Source organism: Anolis sagrei, chromosome X (genome assembly GCF_037176765.1).
Source record: "Anolis sagrei isolate rAnoSag1 chromosome X, rAnoSag1.mat, whole genome shotgun sequence".
Classification (NCBI taxonomy): Eukaryota; Metazoa; Chordata; class Lepidosauria; order Squamata; family Dactyloidae; genus Anolis; species Anolis sagrei.
Genome location: NC_090034.1, coordinates 98,361,655 through 98,379,718, shown reverse-complemented (window position 1 = coordinate 98,379,718; position 18,064 = coordinate 98,361,655). Strand labels below are relative to the sequence as shown.

The 18,064-nt window shown below is 41.0% G+C and overlaps 1 protein-coding gene across 2 annotated transcripts in view; it reads left to right on the top strand.

Annotated features, from left to right (window-relative positions):
- The window catches only part of LOC132780059 (CLK4-associating serine/arginine rich protein), a 33,475-nt gene continuing 15,411 nt past the window's right edge, over positions 1-18,064 (top strand). For both annotated transcript variants that reach the window (XR_009631878.2, XM_060783589.2), the window contains exons 1-12: positions 1-112; positions 5,177-5,291; positions 7,014-7,111; positions 7,220-7,321; positions 8,905-8,984; positions 9,258-9,342; positions 9,951-10,096; positions 12,041-12,137; positions 14,380-14,458; positions 14,759-14,832; positions 15,168-15,209; positions 17,046-17,291. Coding sequence is in view for 1 of the 2 variants with exons in the window: in XM_060783589.2 (XP_060639572.2) it covers positions 5,193-5,291; positions 7,014-7,111; positions 7,220-7,321; positions 8,905-8,984; positions 9,258-9,342; positions 9,951-10,096; positions 12,041-12,137; positions 14,380-14,458; positions 14,759-14,832; positions 15,168-15,209; positions 17,046-17,291 (1,148 nt within the window). In the remaining variant the exon portion in view is untranslated. The remainder of the gene's footprint in view (positions 113-5,176; positions 5,292-7,013; positions 7,112-7,219; positions 7,322-8,904; positions 8,985-9,257; positions 9,343-9,950; positions 10,097-12,040; positions 12,138-14,379; positions 14,459-14,758; positions 14,833-15,167; positions 15,210-17,045; positions 17,292-18,064) is intronic.

Genomic DNA, 18,064 nt, shown 5'->3' with positions numbered 1-18,064 from the left:
TCCGCTTCCGGTCCAGGCGCTGAGAAGGGAAGAGGCGTCTCCTGTCCTCTGAGCCTCTTGGCGACGCGGTCGGGGCTTCGGCCGCCGGAAGAAGGAGGCTCTTCGGAGGCAGGTGAGAGGAGGGAAAAGGCCCAGGAGGGGATTCAGAGCCGGCTGGGCGTTCCCTGAAGGGAGTGCCTTTGCCCCAGGCTCATTCTCTCACTCTAGCTCAGGCCTGGGCAAACTTAGGCCTTCCAGGTGTTTTGGACTTCAACTCCCACCATTCCTAACAGCCTCAGGCCCTTTCCTTTTCCCCCTCAGCCGCTTAAGCGGCTGAGGGGGAAAAGGAAGGGGCCTGAGGCTGTTAGGAATGGTGGGAGTTGAAGCCCACAACATCTGGAAGGCCTAAGTTTGCCCAGGCCTGAGCTAGCTGCATTCATACCCGGTATATCTTGCTTTGGAGCTTCTATAGGCACATATCTTTATTATGTGATGTGTCATATTAGGCATGCACAAACTTCAGCTTTTCAAGTGGGCTGTTAGGGATTGTGGGAGTTGTAGTCCAAAATGCAAAACTATGGTGAGGTGGATCTGTAATTGGTTAAATGAACGAACCCAGAGGGTGATTCTCCCCAATGCTTCCTCTTCATCCTGGAAAGAAGTGACGAGCGGAGTGCCATCTGCAGGGTTCCGTCCTGGGCCCGGTCCTGTTCAACATCTTTATTAATGACTTAGACGAAGGGTTATTATTATTATCTCAGAACGTATTCTCCCCTACGAACCATCAAGACCACTAAGATCGTCTGGAGGAGCCCTGCTCTCGGTCCCACACCTGCACAAGCACGGAGACAGGGCCTTCTCAATGGTGGCCCCTCGACTTTGGAACTCCCTGCCATTAGAGATCAGAACTGCCCCCTCCCTCATGATGTTCAGGAAACTAACAAAGACCTGGTTGTGGAACGCGGCATTTGACAACTGATTTAATTCTTTGCCCACATGAAAGGAGGATGATGAATGGGATTGCGATGGTGTCGGACGATTTGGCTCTTTTAACTGTGATGATAATGTTTTAATGTGTATGGTGCTGATATTTTAATCGTGTAATGAAGTGGCATTGTGTTGTTATTGTATATTCTTTGTATGTTAACACATGTTGTGAACCGGTCCGAATCCCTCTTTGAAGGTGAGAGGGTCGGTATATAAAACCTCGAAATAAATAAATAAATATTATTATTAAACTTTATTTGTACCCTGCTAGCATCTCCCGAAGGACTCGATGCGGCTTACGAAGGCCAAGGCCTCAACACACAATATAACATTACAAAACCTAAAGCAAATTAAAAACAAAGCAATATAAACAACAAGCAATAAACAATACACTAAGACACAATAAAACTGGGCCGAGCCAGAGTAAAGGGTACAGGATTAAAAGTGCTGATGTGACAGGAGGTATGTAGGATTATAGGGCAAGTGCAGTGTGCGGTGTTAGATGGCATGATCATCAAGTTTGCAGACGACACCAAATTGGGAGGGATAGCCAATACTCCAGGGGACAGGAGCAGGATTCAAGACGATCTTGACAGATTAGAGAGATGGGCCAAAACCAACAAAATGAAGTTCAACGGTGACAAATGCAAGATACTCCACTTTGGCAGGAAAAATGAAATGCAAAGATACAGAATGGGGGACAAGGCCTGGCTCGAGAGCAGTACGTGTGAAAACGATTTTGGAGTCCTTGTGGACAGGAAGGTGAACATGAGCCAACAATGTGATGTGGCGGCAAAAAAAGCCCACAACATCTGGAGGGCCCAAGTTTGCCCAGGCCTGAGCTAGCTGCATTCAGATCCGGTATATCTTGCTTTGGAGCTTCTATAGGCACATATCTTTATTATGTGATGTGTCATATTAGGCATGCACAAACTTCGGCTTTTCATGTGGGCTGTTAGGGATTGTGGGAGTTGTAGTCCAAAATGCAAAACTATGGTGAGGTGGATCTGTAATTGGTTAAATGGACGAACCCAGAGGGTGCTCACCAATGCTTCCTCTTCATCCTGGAAAGAAGTGACGAGCGGAGTGCCATCTGCAGGGTTCCATCCTGGGCTCGGTCCTGTTCAACATCTTTATTAATGACTTAGACGAAGGGTTATTATTATTATTATTATTATTATTAAACTTTATTTGTACCCCGCTAGCATCTCCCGAAGGACTCGATGCGGCTTACGAAGGCCAAGGCCTCAACACACAATATAACATTACAAAACCTAAAGCAAATTAAAAACAATTAAAGCAATATAAACAACAAGCAATAAACAATACACTAAGACACAATAAAACTGGGCCGGGCCAGAGTAAAGGGTACAGGATTAAAAGTGCAGGATTAAAATTGATAGGGGGTTGGAGTTGCTGACCCATGTAGTGTCTTCTCTTTTATGCTATGATTCTGTAATTCTCACTCTGCTTTTGACATTTATGTAAATACGTATATGTGTGTGTTTGCAAATATGTATGTGCATGTGTTCCATAATCTCCCACTTCAATTGTCTGAGTCAAGAGTCAAACGTTTTGAATAGAGGTCTCTCAGACTGTTGGGATGTGTGTGTCAGACTATAATTTGTTGCTGCTGCTGTTGTGTGCCCTCAAATTGTGTCAGACTTAAGGCGACCCTAAGGCAACTCTGTCACAAAGGTTTCTTGTCAAGATTTATTCAAAGAAAATTTGCCTTTCTCTTCCACCCAGTGGGTTCAGAGCCATAGTCCAAGGTTCAAACCACTACACCACACTTTATGAATTCCTTCCCTCTCTTTTTTTCTACCTACCTCCCTTTCTCCTCTTCCTTCTTTAACTGTTTCCTGCCTAAATTTATTTATTTCTTGCTTTTTCTCCTTCCCTTTCTTTTTCCTGTCTCTCTTTCTTTCTTTCTCTTTCTCCTCCCTCCCTATGTTTTGGAAGGAGCAAGAATGGAATGGAGAGGATTTACTCAATTTTGGAAGGAGATAGAGAAAAGGAAAAGAGAGTTAAGGAGCAAGAAGGAAGTTCAGAGAATCCCTCCGTTTTGGAAGGAGATAGAGGAGAGGAAATAAGAGTTAAGGAGCAAAAAGGTGGTGATAGTGGGGCGTGAATGGCAGTGGCAGTTTAGGGTAGGGGCCAGGGAAATGACCTTGGTGGGCTGGATCTGGCCTGCTGGCCATAGTTTGAGGACCCTTGGTCTAAGGCAGTGGTTCTTAATCTGTGTGTCCCCAGATGTTTTGGCCTACAACACCCATACATCTCAGCCAATTTATCAACTGTTAGGACTTCTGGGAGTTGAAGGCCAAAACATCTGGGGACCCACAGGTTGAGAACCACTGGTCTAAGGGTTTCCAGTGTGTGGACTGCAGTGTGGGGGGCAGGCTTTGTACCATAACAACACAATTCTTTTTGACAGATTTCCTCCTCTTTAAGAATTGATTGATCCTCTGTCAGTTGCTTAGGCACCTGCCTGGCACACACTTTACAGAACTGAAGGCTGTCAGGAATCAGGGCGTAGGCAGATCCAACATTCAGCTTCCCTGCAACTTCTTCAGCTATTCTTCTTCTGCTTTTGCAGATCAGTGCCAAGGTTCTTTCTTTATTCGTTGTAGCTGGCTTTCAAGAGTACTCTGCATCAGTCACACCAGCATGGCCGTTTCTGAACATTTCAGTCCACTCATAGATGACTCTATGAGAGAAAACTTTATCCCCACACTGAGTACACATACGGAGATGAATTTGTGCTCCTCACACACTTTCTGCCTACAAAAAGCAAATGACAAAATTCTGTTCGTCTTTGGTGCAATGTATACATTTCACAGCCATCTTCGCGCACAGTGTGACAACTCTTAAACTACAGTATATTCTGGTGTATAAGACTACTTTTTAACCCAAGAAAATCTTCTCAAAAGTCAGGGGTCGTCTTATACGCGGGTGTAGTCTTATGCCTGGGAGTCGTCTTAACTCTATATTTTAACTGGAAAAGTTGGGGGTCGTCTTATACGCCCAGTCGTCTTATATGCCGGAATATACGGTAAATTGAAAGTTTAACTGGCTTTCCAGGCTTTCCTCCCACCCTCACCATTTGCAATGAAAATATAAACATGCAGAAACTGTTTGAAGGCATCTTGTATAATTTTATAGGTATATATGCATATATAAGGTTCTACGCACACACACATACATATATCTGTGTGCTTATAAAAGCTTCTGCATACATGCAGGGCATCTCTCACAAATGTATAAACCTGTAACATATTATAATCTTGCAAATATATGGTGGCTCATGGAGCACACCAAAAAGTTTAAAAGAAAATAGGTTTGTGCTAAATAATAATAATGGGTTGCTGTGAGACAGTATCGCCATTTGTCAGTAGTGGAACATGGCCATACAGCCCAAAAAACTCACAGCAGTCCAGTGATTCCAGCCATGAAAGCCTTTGACAACAAACAAATAATAATACTTTTATTTCTTACCAATAAAAGTAATTTGCTTGAGGCAAATTACAACATAGCTAAAAATCATAATCATAATGTAAAATATATTAAAATATATTTCTACAAAATACATATATTAAAATACACAGAACTATGATTAAAATATAGTGGAGACAAGACGCAAGCAGTATAGAATATGGCAAAATTTGATTGTAGATTATAGCAAATTATAAATTACAGAACAGCTGTTGATGGTATTTATCATGAAAAACTATGGCTTGCTCTTAAAATAAATGAGGTCCTGGTAATCTATATTCAGGACAAGAGGCTACTGTCAGGACAGAATATGGAGAAATGGAATGGTTTCCAGTTGAAAAGTGGTTAGGCCAGACTATATTTTATTGTCCTCTTTATTTATCTAGCATGCTGAATATAACATTCCAGCTGGATTAGGCTTGGAGGAAGTAAATGCATTAACAACAACAAGCGAGAGTTCACTAAAGAGGATTTGTTCTTGTGATACAAGAGTTTTTCCTGGTGAACGTTTTGGGAATTGCTGATTCAAATTGTTGCAATTTCTTCAGGCAAATGCTTAATGAGGATTCCCACATTGCCAGCACCCAAACTTTATAAGAGTTATATGGAAAGGCACACTCTCTCTGTGTGTGAGAGAGACAGATAGACAAACAGAGGGAGAAAGTTTTGACTTTTCCCCTTTTACATCTTCGTGTGCTTTTCTTCTCCTCAACAGCTTGGAAAAGGGCAAGATGTGGCACGAAGCCCGAAAGCATGAGCGGAAGCTCCGTGGGATGATGGTGGATTACAAGAAACGCGCCGAACGTCGAAGAGAGTATTATGAAAAGATAGTGAGTGTTTTCCTTATGGATCTGCAATCTAAAAAGAGGGTTGGCAATGTCTCATGGTATCTCATGGCTGTTCGCCAATGTAGAATCTCAGTCCTTGTTTGAGGGAGACTTTTACAGTTTGGATACCACTATAGAGAAGACCATCTGCCCAATTGCTCCTGTCTACCTCAAGTAATGAGGACACATAGAAGGACCACTGCAGATTTTCTCCTGGTGGCTGAATTTTGTTCAGAAAAGCAGCCTCGTATATTGGGAAGGGATGACTATAAAAGACGTTTCTGTGGGTGCCCTGTTCTTTAATATCAAACTCCTACACCATCCCAGTGGGGGTTATGCCATTGTAGTTCTTCCTTATTACTCTCCCCCCCCCCCCACCACTTTGTCCCCACAATCCTGACAGCATCTAAGGAAAATGTTTGTAAGGATTATTTATTTATTTGAGAAATTTATTTATAGTCTTTTCCCAAGGACTCAAGACAGTTTACAGCAATTGTTAAAATATACAATGTATTAACATTAAAATAATATTTAAAAAGTCTAAAAATTCACAAGGAAATGTAATATCAGTATAAAGTTTGGAAGCTCCAAATAGTCCCAATGGGTGGCAGCCAGATTGTTAACCTGAGTGGAAAACAGGGAATGTACAACACCCTTTTACGTCAGTAGTACTGGCTGCTAATTTGCTTCCAAGCACTATTCAAAGTTCTGGCCTTAGCCTATAAATCCCTAAATGGTTCTGGTCCAGCTTACCTGTCCAAACATATATCTATTTATTTCATATCAAAAGCACAAGTGGCTAAATAACTTTTGACCAAAAACGGGCAACTACCGACCACACTATCTGTAGCCTCCAACAATGCTTCCTCTGTACATGAGGCAGGACATTGCATACAAGCATACAGATGTGGAGTTGTCTGTTCTGCTCCACAGTTGCAGAAAATGGAGGATTCTTTTAGGTTGTGCCATTTTGCCACGTTCTCCAAACCCCAAAGCATTGCTTTTAAACATCTCGCTTTATGATCTGGTGCAATTGTTAAGATCTTCTGGGGAAGCCCTGCTCTCGGTCCCGTTCCCATCACAGGCGCTGTTGACGGGGGCAAGAGACAGGGCCTTCTCGGTGGTGTCCTCACAGCTGTGGAACTCCCCCCCCCCCCCAGTGACATCAGAACAGCCCCTCACTCTTAAGCTTCAGGAAAAATATTAAGCAAGCCTTTGGGGATCAATATGACCCATACATATGACAGAACTTGTATAAGAGCAGCGGAAGCAATTGGTTTAATGTTTATAATGTTAAGTTGATGCTAGACCTTTGATATATTTTAATCATCTGAAAGATTATTTATAATTGATACGTTTATGTTTTTACAGTTTTATAATATTGTGTTTTACTGTTATTGTTATTGTCTGAATCTGGCATTGAATTATTGCCATAGTTTGTAAGTCGCCCTGAGTCCCCTTTCGGGGGTGAGAAAGGTGGGGTATAAGTACAGGAAATAAATAAATAATAAAGTGATAATTATCTTTTGAAATAAACAACTGGGCTGGAGCTTAGTGTTTGTAAGAATGAAAGTTTTGGATACAGAGATATTTCTAGATCATGCTGGGAAGGGTACTCTGATATTGAGAGTCACTATTAAGAGTTACTGCCAGAGAGTGTAGATAATAGACATTGGTGATCTGACTTTCTTTAAAAGAGCCGCCTCTGTAATACTTCTCTTCCAGAAAAAGGATCCAGCCCAGTTCTTGCAGGTCCATGGCCGCGCATGCAAAGTCCACTTGGATTCCGCTGTGGCTCTTGCAGCTGAAAGCCCTGTGAATATGTAAGTAGCCTTCATGCTCTGAGCTGACAGATTGGGAAAAAACAGTGTGGTGTAAATGAAGAGCAATTGCACTTGTTTGATGTATTGTATCTCCATTGTTTCTTGCAGGATGCCATGGCAGGGAGATACCAACAATATGATTGACCGTTTTGATGTACGAGCCCATTTGGACTACATCCCCATGTACACTCCTCCATTGTTGAACCCAATGTAAGGTGTTTTTAAAATATTTTGATTCCAAGATACAAACTCTTTCTTTGTTTCGATCCCAAGATTCAGACTTTTCCTAACCGCTGTCCTTTTTAAAAAAAATTAGTTTGTTAAGTTATAATTTGTATTAATATGTTGGGTTATATAAATTTTGTTATTATGAATATATTGTTGTTGCATTCGGGCATTGAATGTTTGCCTTTTATGTTTGGAATCCGCCTTGAGTCCTTTTGGGGAGATAGAGCGGAATATAAATAAAGTTTTTATTATTATTATTATTGTTGTTGTTGTTGTTGTTGTTGTTTACATAAAAACCGATTAATTGGAAGCTGAAAATCAGAAAGAGAGCTTTCATAACTAGGTTTGACTTCCAGTTAAATCTGTCCTACTCCATATTTTCCCCAGGAGTGTGACGCTGCTATATATGAAAAAAAAATGTACTGCTTGGTTTAGGATGACTGAATATCAAGATTTTGAGAATTTTGTCTAGGAATGTACTACAGAGAAAATGAGGCCACTTTGATCCTGTTCAGACAACCATTTTTTGGATTCAACCAGTATCCAAAATCTCTGAAATATTAGTGTTAGTGCTAATCAAAGCTATATCAAAATTGAAAGTTCAAAACTTCTACACGTAAAAAAATTAATAAGAACATCAGCTCTGGCCTTGTCTTACTCAATTTCCGAGTATGCCTGTGTTGTTTGGCACAAGTCTGCCCGTGCAAAGCCGGTGAACATAGCATTGAATGAAACATACAGAATAATCACAGGATGTTTCAAACCTCCACCTTTTGATAAACTCTACAATCTAGCTGGCATTGCCCCCCCCCCCCCCCCCCGCCGCGATGTGCAATGGGAAGTTGCTGCTAACTGTGAGAGAAGTAAGTTTTGAACACTGTGAAAGCCACTTACTGCATGGCTAGCAGCCTCCTCCCAGTAGACTCAAATAAAGGAAACGTTTCATGGGAACCACCACTCCTCTTAATTTTTTCCTAGCAATAACAAGAGTATTCCTCTGGGCAGCTAAACCAGGAAATCCCAACTGGATGCCCCCCCCCCCCCCCCACGAGGGTCTTCCTCCAGGGGCAAACCAAGAATGGGCAACTTGGAGGTCCCTGACCAGACTCAGAAGTGGAGTGGGCAGATCCAAAGACAACATGGTAAAATGGCACAACCTAGAAGAATCCTCCACCTTTTGCAACTGTGGAGCAGAACAGACAATCCCACATATGTGTGCTTGTCCACATGGTCCTGCCTCATGTACAGAGGAAGAATTGTTTAAAGCTGGAGACAATGCAGTCACTGTTGGCTGTTTTTGGTCAAAGAGTGTTTAGCCACCTGTGCTCCTTCTATTTTTATCTATTTTATACTTATTTATGCAATGCTTTTGATACAAAACAAAATAAAATAAAAATGTATAAACCACAAAATTTATTCTTAATGTTGTTACTAATTTTCCATTAAATTTAAAAAAGAGATTAAAATAGCTAAATACCCTCTAGTAGTCACAAATGGACAAAAGAAAGACCTTTATTTTGATAAATTTATTGATGTAGTTGTTTCACATTATTCTACTTTTACAGATCCCAAGAAAATGAGTCTGATGAAAGGAAATGCAACTATGAAAGATACAGAGGTTTGGTGCAGAATGACTTTGCTGGCAGTAAGTTCTCATAGATTTTTCGAATCCCTCTTGAAATTTTTTACCAACATGGCAATTGGGCTTGCTAGCTGGGGGGAGGGGGGAGGGAGAGGGGCTTATGCAAATTGCCATCTAAAGAAGGATTTCTTCCAAACTGCAGTCATTATGTGGGTAAGGAGTAGCATGAAGACACCATCAAGGTGTGAGAGAGGTTGCTGTATATTTTTCTTGCAATTGTCTCTCTTTTATTAAATCAAGTTTTGAGAATTCTTTGTCTTAACCTTTGTCTCATAGTCTCAGAAGAACAATGCCTCTATCAGATCTATATCGATGAGCTGTACGGGGGGCTCCAGAAGCCAAATGAGGATGAAAAAAAGAAGTAAGTGTTTATACTTTGGGGTCAGTGAGATAGGACTGAGTTGTCCTGGCGGGGAGAGTACATGATTCTGGCTTGTACTATTTTATTTGGTCGAAAGGGCTGCCTTGAGCTGGGGAAAATGGTACTCCCAAACATCTGGAGGATTCCCAAGGCACTTCGTTCTATTATTATTATTATTATTATTATTATTATTATTATTATTATTATTATTTCTTCCTGCCTTTTCTATTTTAAAAGAGACTTAAAGCAGCAAAACCATTGACTTGCACATTCTCCTTGACTTAAGGACTTGTATAATTTTCAGTTAATCAATAGATAAATAAATTTTATTATGGTCCAGAGACCCTTAGCACACTGTAGCATTTAATCAGTCATCCAAATATTGGTTCTAATAATAATAATGTTGTTGATGTCCAGTCACTGACCAACACAGTCAGAATCTTCAACACTGGCATCAGTATGGAGTTTGGCCTAGACAAATGTGCCACAGTGGTATTGAACAAAGGGAAAATTTCACACAGCGAGGGCATAGAGATGTCAAATGGACAAACCATAAAGTGCAATCAGCCTAAAGCCTATCAGTGTGTTTTTCTTCTTTTTCTCTCCAGGTTAGCAGAAAAAAAGGCCTCTATTGGCTACACGTATGAAGATAGTACAGTGGCTGAACTTGAGAACCCATCTGAGAAACGACCTGAAGAGGAAGACTCTGAGGAAGATAGCAACACAGATGAGGATGAAGTCATCCCTGATATTGGTACACCTCCATGAAACTAGTGCTATTTGGCACTGGGCCTTTATGAAATTGGGCGGTGACAGGAAGGCATGAGAAAGGAATGGTGCATTTGAATCTTCTTGGCTCTTTACCTTCTTTGCTCCCTATGCTGGGTTGATACTGTCTAGGGGTGATAGAAATTGTCAAATTTGGGAAGCCCCACGTTGAGAAAGTCTTGGAAAAATTGCATTCATAACCTTTTTGAAAGGAAAAACGATGTCATAACCTTTTGGCAAATGTGAATCTCCATGAACATCTGGAGACCACTAGTCAAGGAAAGGCATGACCTTGTTAGGAGTCAACCCTTTGAAAAAATGATGTTCACAAGCATTCATGTAATGGTACACAGGTAAATCAGCTGTTAAATTGATAACCATGTCTTTGAACTGCCAGGGACAAAGACATGCCATCGCACAAAAAATATACTTAGCTAGCAGAGTTTTAAAAATGTTTCTTTGAAGTTGAAATTGAAATTGCAGTTACCCAAAACATATACTCTCCCTTAAACCTCTTAGTTTAAAAATATGCGCTCAGACACAAAAGTCGTTTTTAAAAAATAACATATCTTGTTTACTCACTAATATCTTGTATTATTTCAGCAAATAGGCACATTTAGAGATAGGATGTAGTTTCTCTATGTTGAGAACACAGGGCATCATTCCTAATCAATAGTCCAAAGTCTTTAAGTATACATCTTAAGAAAGTCTAAACTGTATAACTGTACTCACTGCTTCTCAAAGCAAACATTTAATAAACTGTTCCTGCATAAGTCCAAATGCAGACTGCTTCCATTGAAATCTAAATGCATACTGCATCCACCTCCACTGAGATCTAAAGCAAACTGCTAACATTGAAGTCCAAAAACATACTGAATAACAAAATTGAATCTTGACTCTAAACATGCTTAGTACAATCACATGACTGTAGACCCTCCCACACCAAAGAAGTCAGTGAAACTGGAAAATCATTATATACTGTATATTCTGATGTATAAGACTACTTTTTAACCCAAGAAAATCTTTTCAAAAGTCAGGGATCGTCTTATACGCGGGAGTAGTCTTATAGATGGAAGTAGTCTTATAGGCGGGAGTAGTCTTATACGCGAGTGTGGTCTTATGCGCAGGAGTAGTCTTATACGCCGGGAGTCATCTTATAGAGCGGGTGCTGAAACTTCCAATCGGATTGGAGAATCTGTGGTTGCTGCATATGGTGGGGGGGAGCTCAAAAATGGCAATGCTCGCATCCCTGCAGTATGCAGCGACTGTATGAAAGCATTAAGGGCGATGCTGTACAAGTACGGTAGAAGAATATCCATTAATCAGGATTCGTGGACTTAATGTGGTCCCGATGGTTAGGTGAAGAGACGCCTCACCGGGAAGATGTAAGTGAAGGGCGGAGCAAGCTGCTGGTGTCCAGGGTGCTCGGGGTATGGAAAAAAGAGATAGAGTGGCTCTGGGCCCAGACAAACACACCTCTTTTACCTGTCTGGCCTGCTCCTCTGCCTCTCACATCTCGCTCCTGAAGACTGCAGTGAAGTGGTGCAGGTGTGCATGTGCCAGATCTGAAAGGCAGAGAAGGAGGTTACAGTAATAGGAAAATTACTATGTTGAAATAAAATCTGATGCTTTTTAAATTTTTATTTGGTGTGTGTTGGAAGAGGGGTAGTCTTATACGGCGAATATATTCCAAATTCTATATTTTAACTGAAAAAGTTGGGGTTCGTCTTATACGCCTGGAATATACGGTACATAGAATACAGGTTAGCAAATGTAGTACATCGATGTACTACAAAATTGTAGTACAAAAAATGTAGTACAAAATTGATATCAATTTTTATTTTTAAATGTTCCCTTAGGCCTTCTGAGAATTGCTTATTCCTGTTGTGAATGCTGATCTATCAGTTGATGCCCCTTGTGTTTTTTGCAGATGTTGAGGTTGATGTAGATGAACTGAACCAGGAACAAGTAGCTGACCTCAACAAGCAGGCAACCACTTATGGCATGGCGGAGGGAGACTTTGTCCGGTAAGATGTTTGTGCTTTCAGCATTGTCAAGCCTTCTATGCTCAGTCTTTTCTTCTATAGGTTGACATGGTTTTGGGGTGATCAGCTTGGATAATAAATCGTGTTATCCAGCCTGCAGACAAGTATTCTTGTGGTTTCTGGCTTCAAGAAGCTTACCTGCAGACGCAAAAAAGTGGAGTGGAGGTAGTCAAAAGATTGATTGGTATGAACCAATTAAAGTTATAAATGCTCTCTAAAGAAGTGGGTATTGGAGAGTTTTTTCTCCATTTTTCTTGCTTACGAATAATAATTTTAGGTGTAATTCAGTGAAGCGGAATGGTGAGAGATTAGGAAAGACTGAAGGATATTATGTTATGGCACATAACTAAACCATGGAATTTGCTGGCACAAGATACAGCAGTGGCCACCGATATGGATTTCTTTGAAAGAAGATGAGTGAAATGCATGGAGAATACGGCTGTCAAAGATTATGAGTCAGGGGACTATGTATTATCTCTATTATTATTTGAGCTGGTATATTTCTGAATGCCAGTTGCTTGGAAACGCAAATGGGAGTGTGCTGTGTCCCTTGTGGTTATGGTTGTAGGCTTCCCAGATGTGTATCTAAATTGGTTAACGTGTGGGAAGGGAATGCTGACTTAGAGGCTTGCTTTGGTCTGTTCCAGAATGGTGCTTATGCCTTTATGAGTGGTTTAAATCCGTGTAGGCTAAATAGATTTTCAGAGGCATGAGTGCAATTATTTTTTTCATTCACGTGGTATTTCTCTCTTGCCTTGATATTAAAAGCACACAGGTAAAGTTTTACAGTAAAATTGAAATCATAGGTAGTCCCCAAATTACAAACATCCAACTTAAAACAACTGATTGTTAAGAATGGGGTGAGACAACAGGAAGTAGAGATATCTATCCCTATGATCGGAAATTCATTCCTGAAAGAGTTATCACGGGGTAGAGGTCTCCACTGAAGCTTTATCACAAATTCTTTTTTCCTCAACAAGCCACATTTTGCAAAATCCAGTTCTCATAGCGACAGAAAGTGAGGTGACATCTTCTGAACAGGGGCACAGAAAGCAAAACAAACATCACTCTGCCTATTCTATCCAAAGCTCATAAAATAGATATTTTTGGCTGGAATTGCACTTTAAAATGTACCTGTTCCAACTTACATACAAATTCAACTTAACAACAATCTTACAGAACCTATCATATATACTCGAGTATAAGCCAAGTTTTTCAGTCCTTTTTTAATACTGAACCCCCCCCCCCCAGCTTACGCTCGAATCAAAGTTATTTATTATTTTACTCTGTTATTATTAATTTTATTCCATTTATTATTTTACTCTATTTATTATTATTATTACATTTACATTATTTTACTCTCTTATTATTTTATATTACATTTATTATTTTACTCTATTATTATTGATTTAGTATTTTTCTCTTATTGCATTTATTATTTTACTCTATTATTGTTACATTTAGTATTATACTCTATTATTATGACATTTATTTTTACTCTTATTATTTTTATTACAGTTAGTATTTTTCCTGTATTTTTATTATTACATTTATTATTTTACTCTATTTATTATTATTATTATTATTATTATTATTATTATTATTATTAGAAACACAAGATGAGTCCACAGCAAACAAGATCATTCTGCTGATTGTAATACTACTACTACTACTACTACTAATAATAATAATAATAATAATTTTTATAACATTTATTATTTTACTTTATTATTATTATTACATTTATAATTTTATTCTATTTATTATTATTGAAAGGATACATAAGCACATTTAGATTGAAGAAGGTTAGAATAATAGTTTAATCAGAGTTGGACAGTCATATCTTAAATTACACTTTTATATAAATAGTCAAAAACATTTAACCTACAGATGCCTTAATTAATATAATTTTATTGGTATTGATTTTTATTTTTAAATGTACCAGTAGCTGCTGCGTTTCCCACCCTCAGCTTATACTCGAGTCAATATGTTTTCCTAGTTTTTTTGTGGTAAAATTAGGTGCCTTGGCTTATATTTGAGTTGCCTTATACTTGAGTATATACGGTGTCTGGTTCATAATTTGTGGACTGTCGGTACAACTTTTCAAAGGTTAAAGACATAAGAATAACTACATCAGGAATAAACAGATCCCTTCAGCTATGATGCAGGTTGAAACTCTTTGTTTGTACCCTTTTCCCTCTGATCCCTGTTTTTCTTCTGAAAGGATGTTGAGGAAGGACAAAGAGGAGGCAGAAGCCATTAAACATGCCAAAGCCTTAGAGGAAGAGAAAGCCATGTACTCGGTAGGTAGCGTTTGGGAGCCATCCCATATTTATGCTTTCTTGTCTCCTCCCTGGGGGAAAGAAACAAGTAATCAGTGCACAAATCCTCTGATTTCCTCAGTGCATTTATGGCTAGCTGGGCCAAGAGACTCCCTTTGGCTAATGCAGAGAGATGAATCTAAGTCCTGGTACAGGTCCACCTGGGATCTAGGTGGAATAGTCTCCCCTTCAATACTAGGATGACTGAGGTGGAGAAACTTTAAGGCCTTTGCTGTTAACATAGTAACCTCCCTGATATCCCCATCTGTTTTTTTCCCCAAGGGTCGCCGTTCTCGGCGACAGAGGAGGGAATTCCGAGAGAAACGTTTAAAAGGAAGGAAAATCAGTCCTCCGAGGTAAGACCCTTGATGATGGGGAAGTCACCTGGCTGATGTTAAGCTGAAAATGTTCATCTCCCTTGCTGCATGAGGAGTTTTGGTGCATCCCTCACTGATGGAAGTGGACATCCTGAAGGAGATTGGCTTTCCTCCTCTCTTTCCTGCAGGAATGTCTCCCATTGTTCTCTGTTCTTATTTCACTAAGAGTGAATGAATTCTCCCATGTGGAGTTCTGGTGACCTGGGTTTTCTGGACTCAGCCATCTTCAGCATATGTCCAGAAAACTGACTCAGTTGGCTTTCTACTCACCTAGAATTAATGCCTTTTTTGTCCTCCTTACCTTATCATTTCAGCTATGCTCGGAGAGACAGTCCCACCTACGATCCCTACAAACGGTGAGTGGATATAGAATCATAGAATCATAGGGTTGGAAGAGACCTCATGGGCCATCCAGTCCAACCCCATTCTGCCAAGAAGCAGGAAAATTGCATTCAAAGCATCCCCGACAGATGGCCATCCAGCCTCTGTTTAAAAGCTTCCAACAAAGGAGCCTCCACCACACTCCGGGGCAGAGAGTTCCACTGCTGAATGGCTCTCACAGTCAGGAAGTTCTTCCTAATGTTCAAATGGAATCTCCTTTCTTGTAGTTTGAAGCCATTGTTCCACGTCCTAGTCTCCAGGGCAGCAGGAAACAAGCTTGCTCCCTCCTCCCTGACTTCCCCTCACATATTGATCATGTCTCCTTTCAGCCTTCTCTTCTTCAGGCTAAACATGCCCAGCTCTTTAAGCTGCTCCTCATAGGGCTTGTTCTCCATACCCTTGATCATTTTAGTCGCTCTCCTCTGTTAGGTAGTAGTTGCTACTATGTGTATCTTTGGATCCATCCTGTCGGGTGGTGCAGGTTTTTATTGGTATCCAAGAAAATACTAGATCTTGTTCAATGCATGTATAAATGTATTTGTTGTATTCCAAGGCAGGAAAGCACCTCTGTACTTAACACACACACACACACACACACACCAGTCCAAGATAAAATAGCAAGCAGTTTTTTGAAGCAATTTAGCAAAATAGTATCAGAAACCAAAGTCCAAAAATCAGAGATAATCTACAAAAAACAAGGTACATGAGTAGCATTCAAAAACCAGGAATACAAGAGCAGAATAAATCCAAAACATGAAATTCAGGAACAATCCTCAACACTTGGAAGCACGAAACACGAACAAACAGGAAAATGTGAACATGGCACTAGAAATAATTTTGACCTGACAGAAGTTCTATCCTCAGTCTCCAACGTTGCTTCCACTGACCAATGATGCTGTTGGCCTAGCTAATATATGCAGAAAATTGTGCCTTTTCCCCTGGGAAACTGATAATGACTTTTTTGCTAACAAGCGACTTGTCTTTCAAACTTTTTCATGTGAAACTCTATGTTGATGAAACATAAATCTTTTCTCTAATTGTTCATTAGTCTGTCCACCTGGACTTCCATGATCATCCTCTGAGCTCAGTTCTGTTGCAGTGTGGCCTTCAGAAAGAGACTGTTCCTTTTCAGGACCTAAAAATCACTCGGTGCTCCAGCTGACTTGCAGACCCAGAATCCCCTTTGTCTACAGGCTGACTAACAGGCCCAGAATCCCTTGTGTCAACAGGTTGACTAACAGGTCCAGAATTCCCAGAGAGATCAGGTGCAGGCACAATCAGAGGCTGAACTACAACAGTATTCACATATTCTGCACACATATACACACACCACTGAGAGGCAGATAAGTCAGGTTGGTCTGGAAGGACTCTGCCTTACCAGTTTTGTGTGTGGCTCAAGTCGTACATTTTGTTCCACTTTATAATCACTTTCTGCTGTTGCCAGTGCAGCATGAAATTCAGCCTATGTGTGGCTCTTCAGAAGCCATGAAATCTGATGGAACACACTGATGTAAGGGAGCAATTCATGACCCAACCTGGGAACATCTAGCACAGGAATGTGTAGAGTGTAACCTGTAGGCCACTTGTGTGATCCTCTTCTTCCAAATCATTCAGCACAGTTGTTAGTTCATATCTGCTTTGTACATTCTGTTGCCACTTTGTGCGCCACCTTGAGTCGCCTTTGGGCTGAAATGGACGGGAAAGGAATTACGTAAATAAATAAGTAAATAAACTATTAATAGCTACAATGCACAATCCCACTCTCCTGCTTCACTGTCTGTAGTGATACTTTTCCTTCCTCCCTTCCTCAGCTCGCCCTCTGAATCTACGTCTGAGTCCCGTTCCCGCTCTCGCTCGCCTTCCCCGGGCCACGAGGAGAAGATCACCTTCATCACCAGCTTTGGGGGCAGCGATGAGGAAGCAGCCGCCGCTGCTGCCGCCGCAGCCGCCGCCACTCAAGCCGGAGGAACTCCTAGGAAAGCTGTTTCCCTTGGCAAGGCACGCTCCGGCCAAGTGCAGCAAGGCAGCGCTGCGGCAGGTCATAGCGCCTCCTCCCGGTCGGTAATTTTCGCGCCTGCTTCGCTTTCCCAAACCTTAAAGCAGAGACCATCCCGGGGTCAAAAGGTTGATTTCTTACTTTTCCCTCATCCTCCCTGACCATATGGGGGATTGGCACTCCCGTTGGTCACTCTTCTTGACCAGTCCCCAGCCAAGTTGCACTTTCATTGCTGAGTCTGGTCAGAAAAAACCCAGGGAATTCCCCCCTTTCCTGTGAAATGCTGAGAAACTGAGGGTGGTTGTTGTATGGGTTGTCAAGGTGGGTGGGGTCAGCTGGGGAATGCATTGTGTACCTCCAATGAAAGTAACAGGTGCGTGGTTTCGTTGTGAAAGACTTAGAAGGCCAGAGGCCCAGCGAAGCAACACTGAGTTGATATGGGCTCTGTTTTCCCATGGGCTGGAATGCTGGTTTACTGCAACTTGAAATTTAAAGTGCTATGCTAGGAAAATCCAAATGCTATGATATTGTTCTGTTTAGGCCCCCCTGGTAGTGCAGCAGGTTAAACCGCTGAGCTGCTGAACTTGCTGACCAAAAGGTTGTTGGTTCAAATCCTGGGAGTGGGGTGAGTTAACCCCAGCTTCTGCCAACCTAGTAGTTCGAAAAAATGCAAATGTGAGTAGATCAATAGGTACTGCTCCTGCAGAAAGGTAACTGTGCTCCACACAATCATGCTGGCCACATGGCCTTGGAGGTGTCTATGGACAACACCGGCTCTTCCATTGATAAACACAGAGTCGGACCCGACTAGACTTAATGTCAAGGGAAAACCTT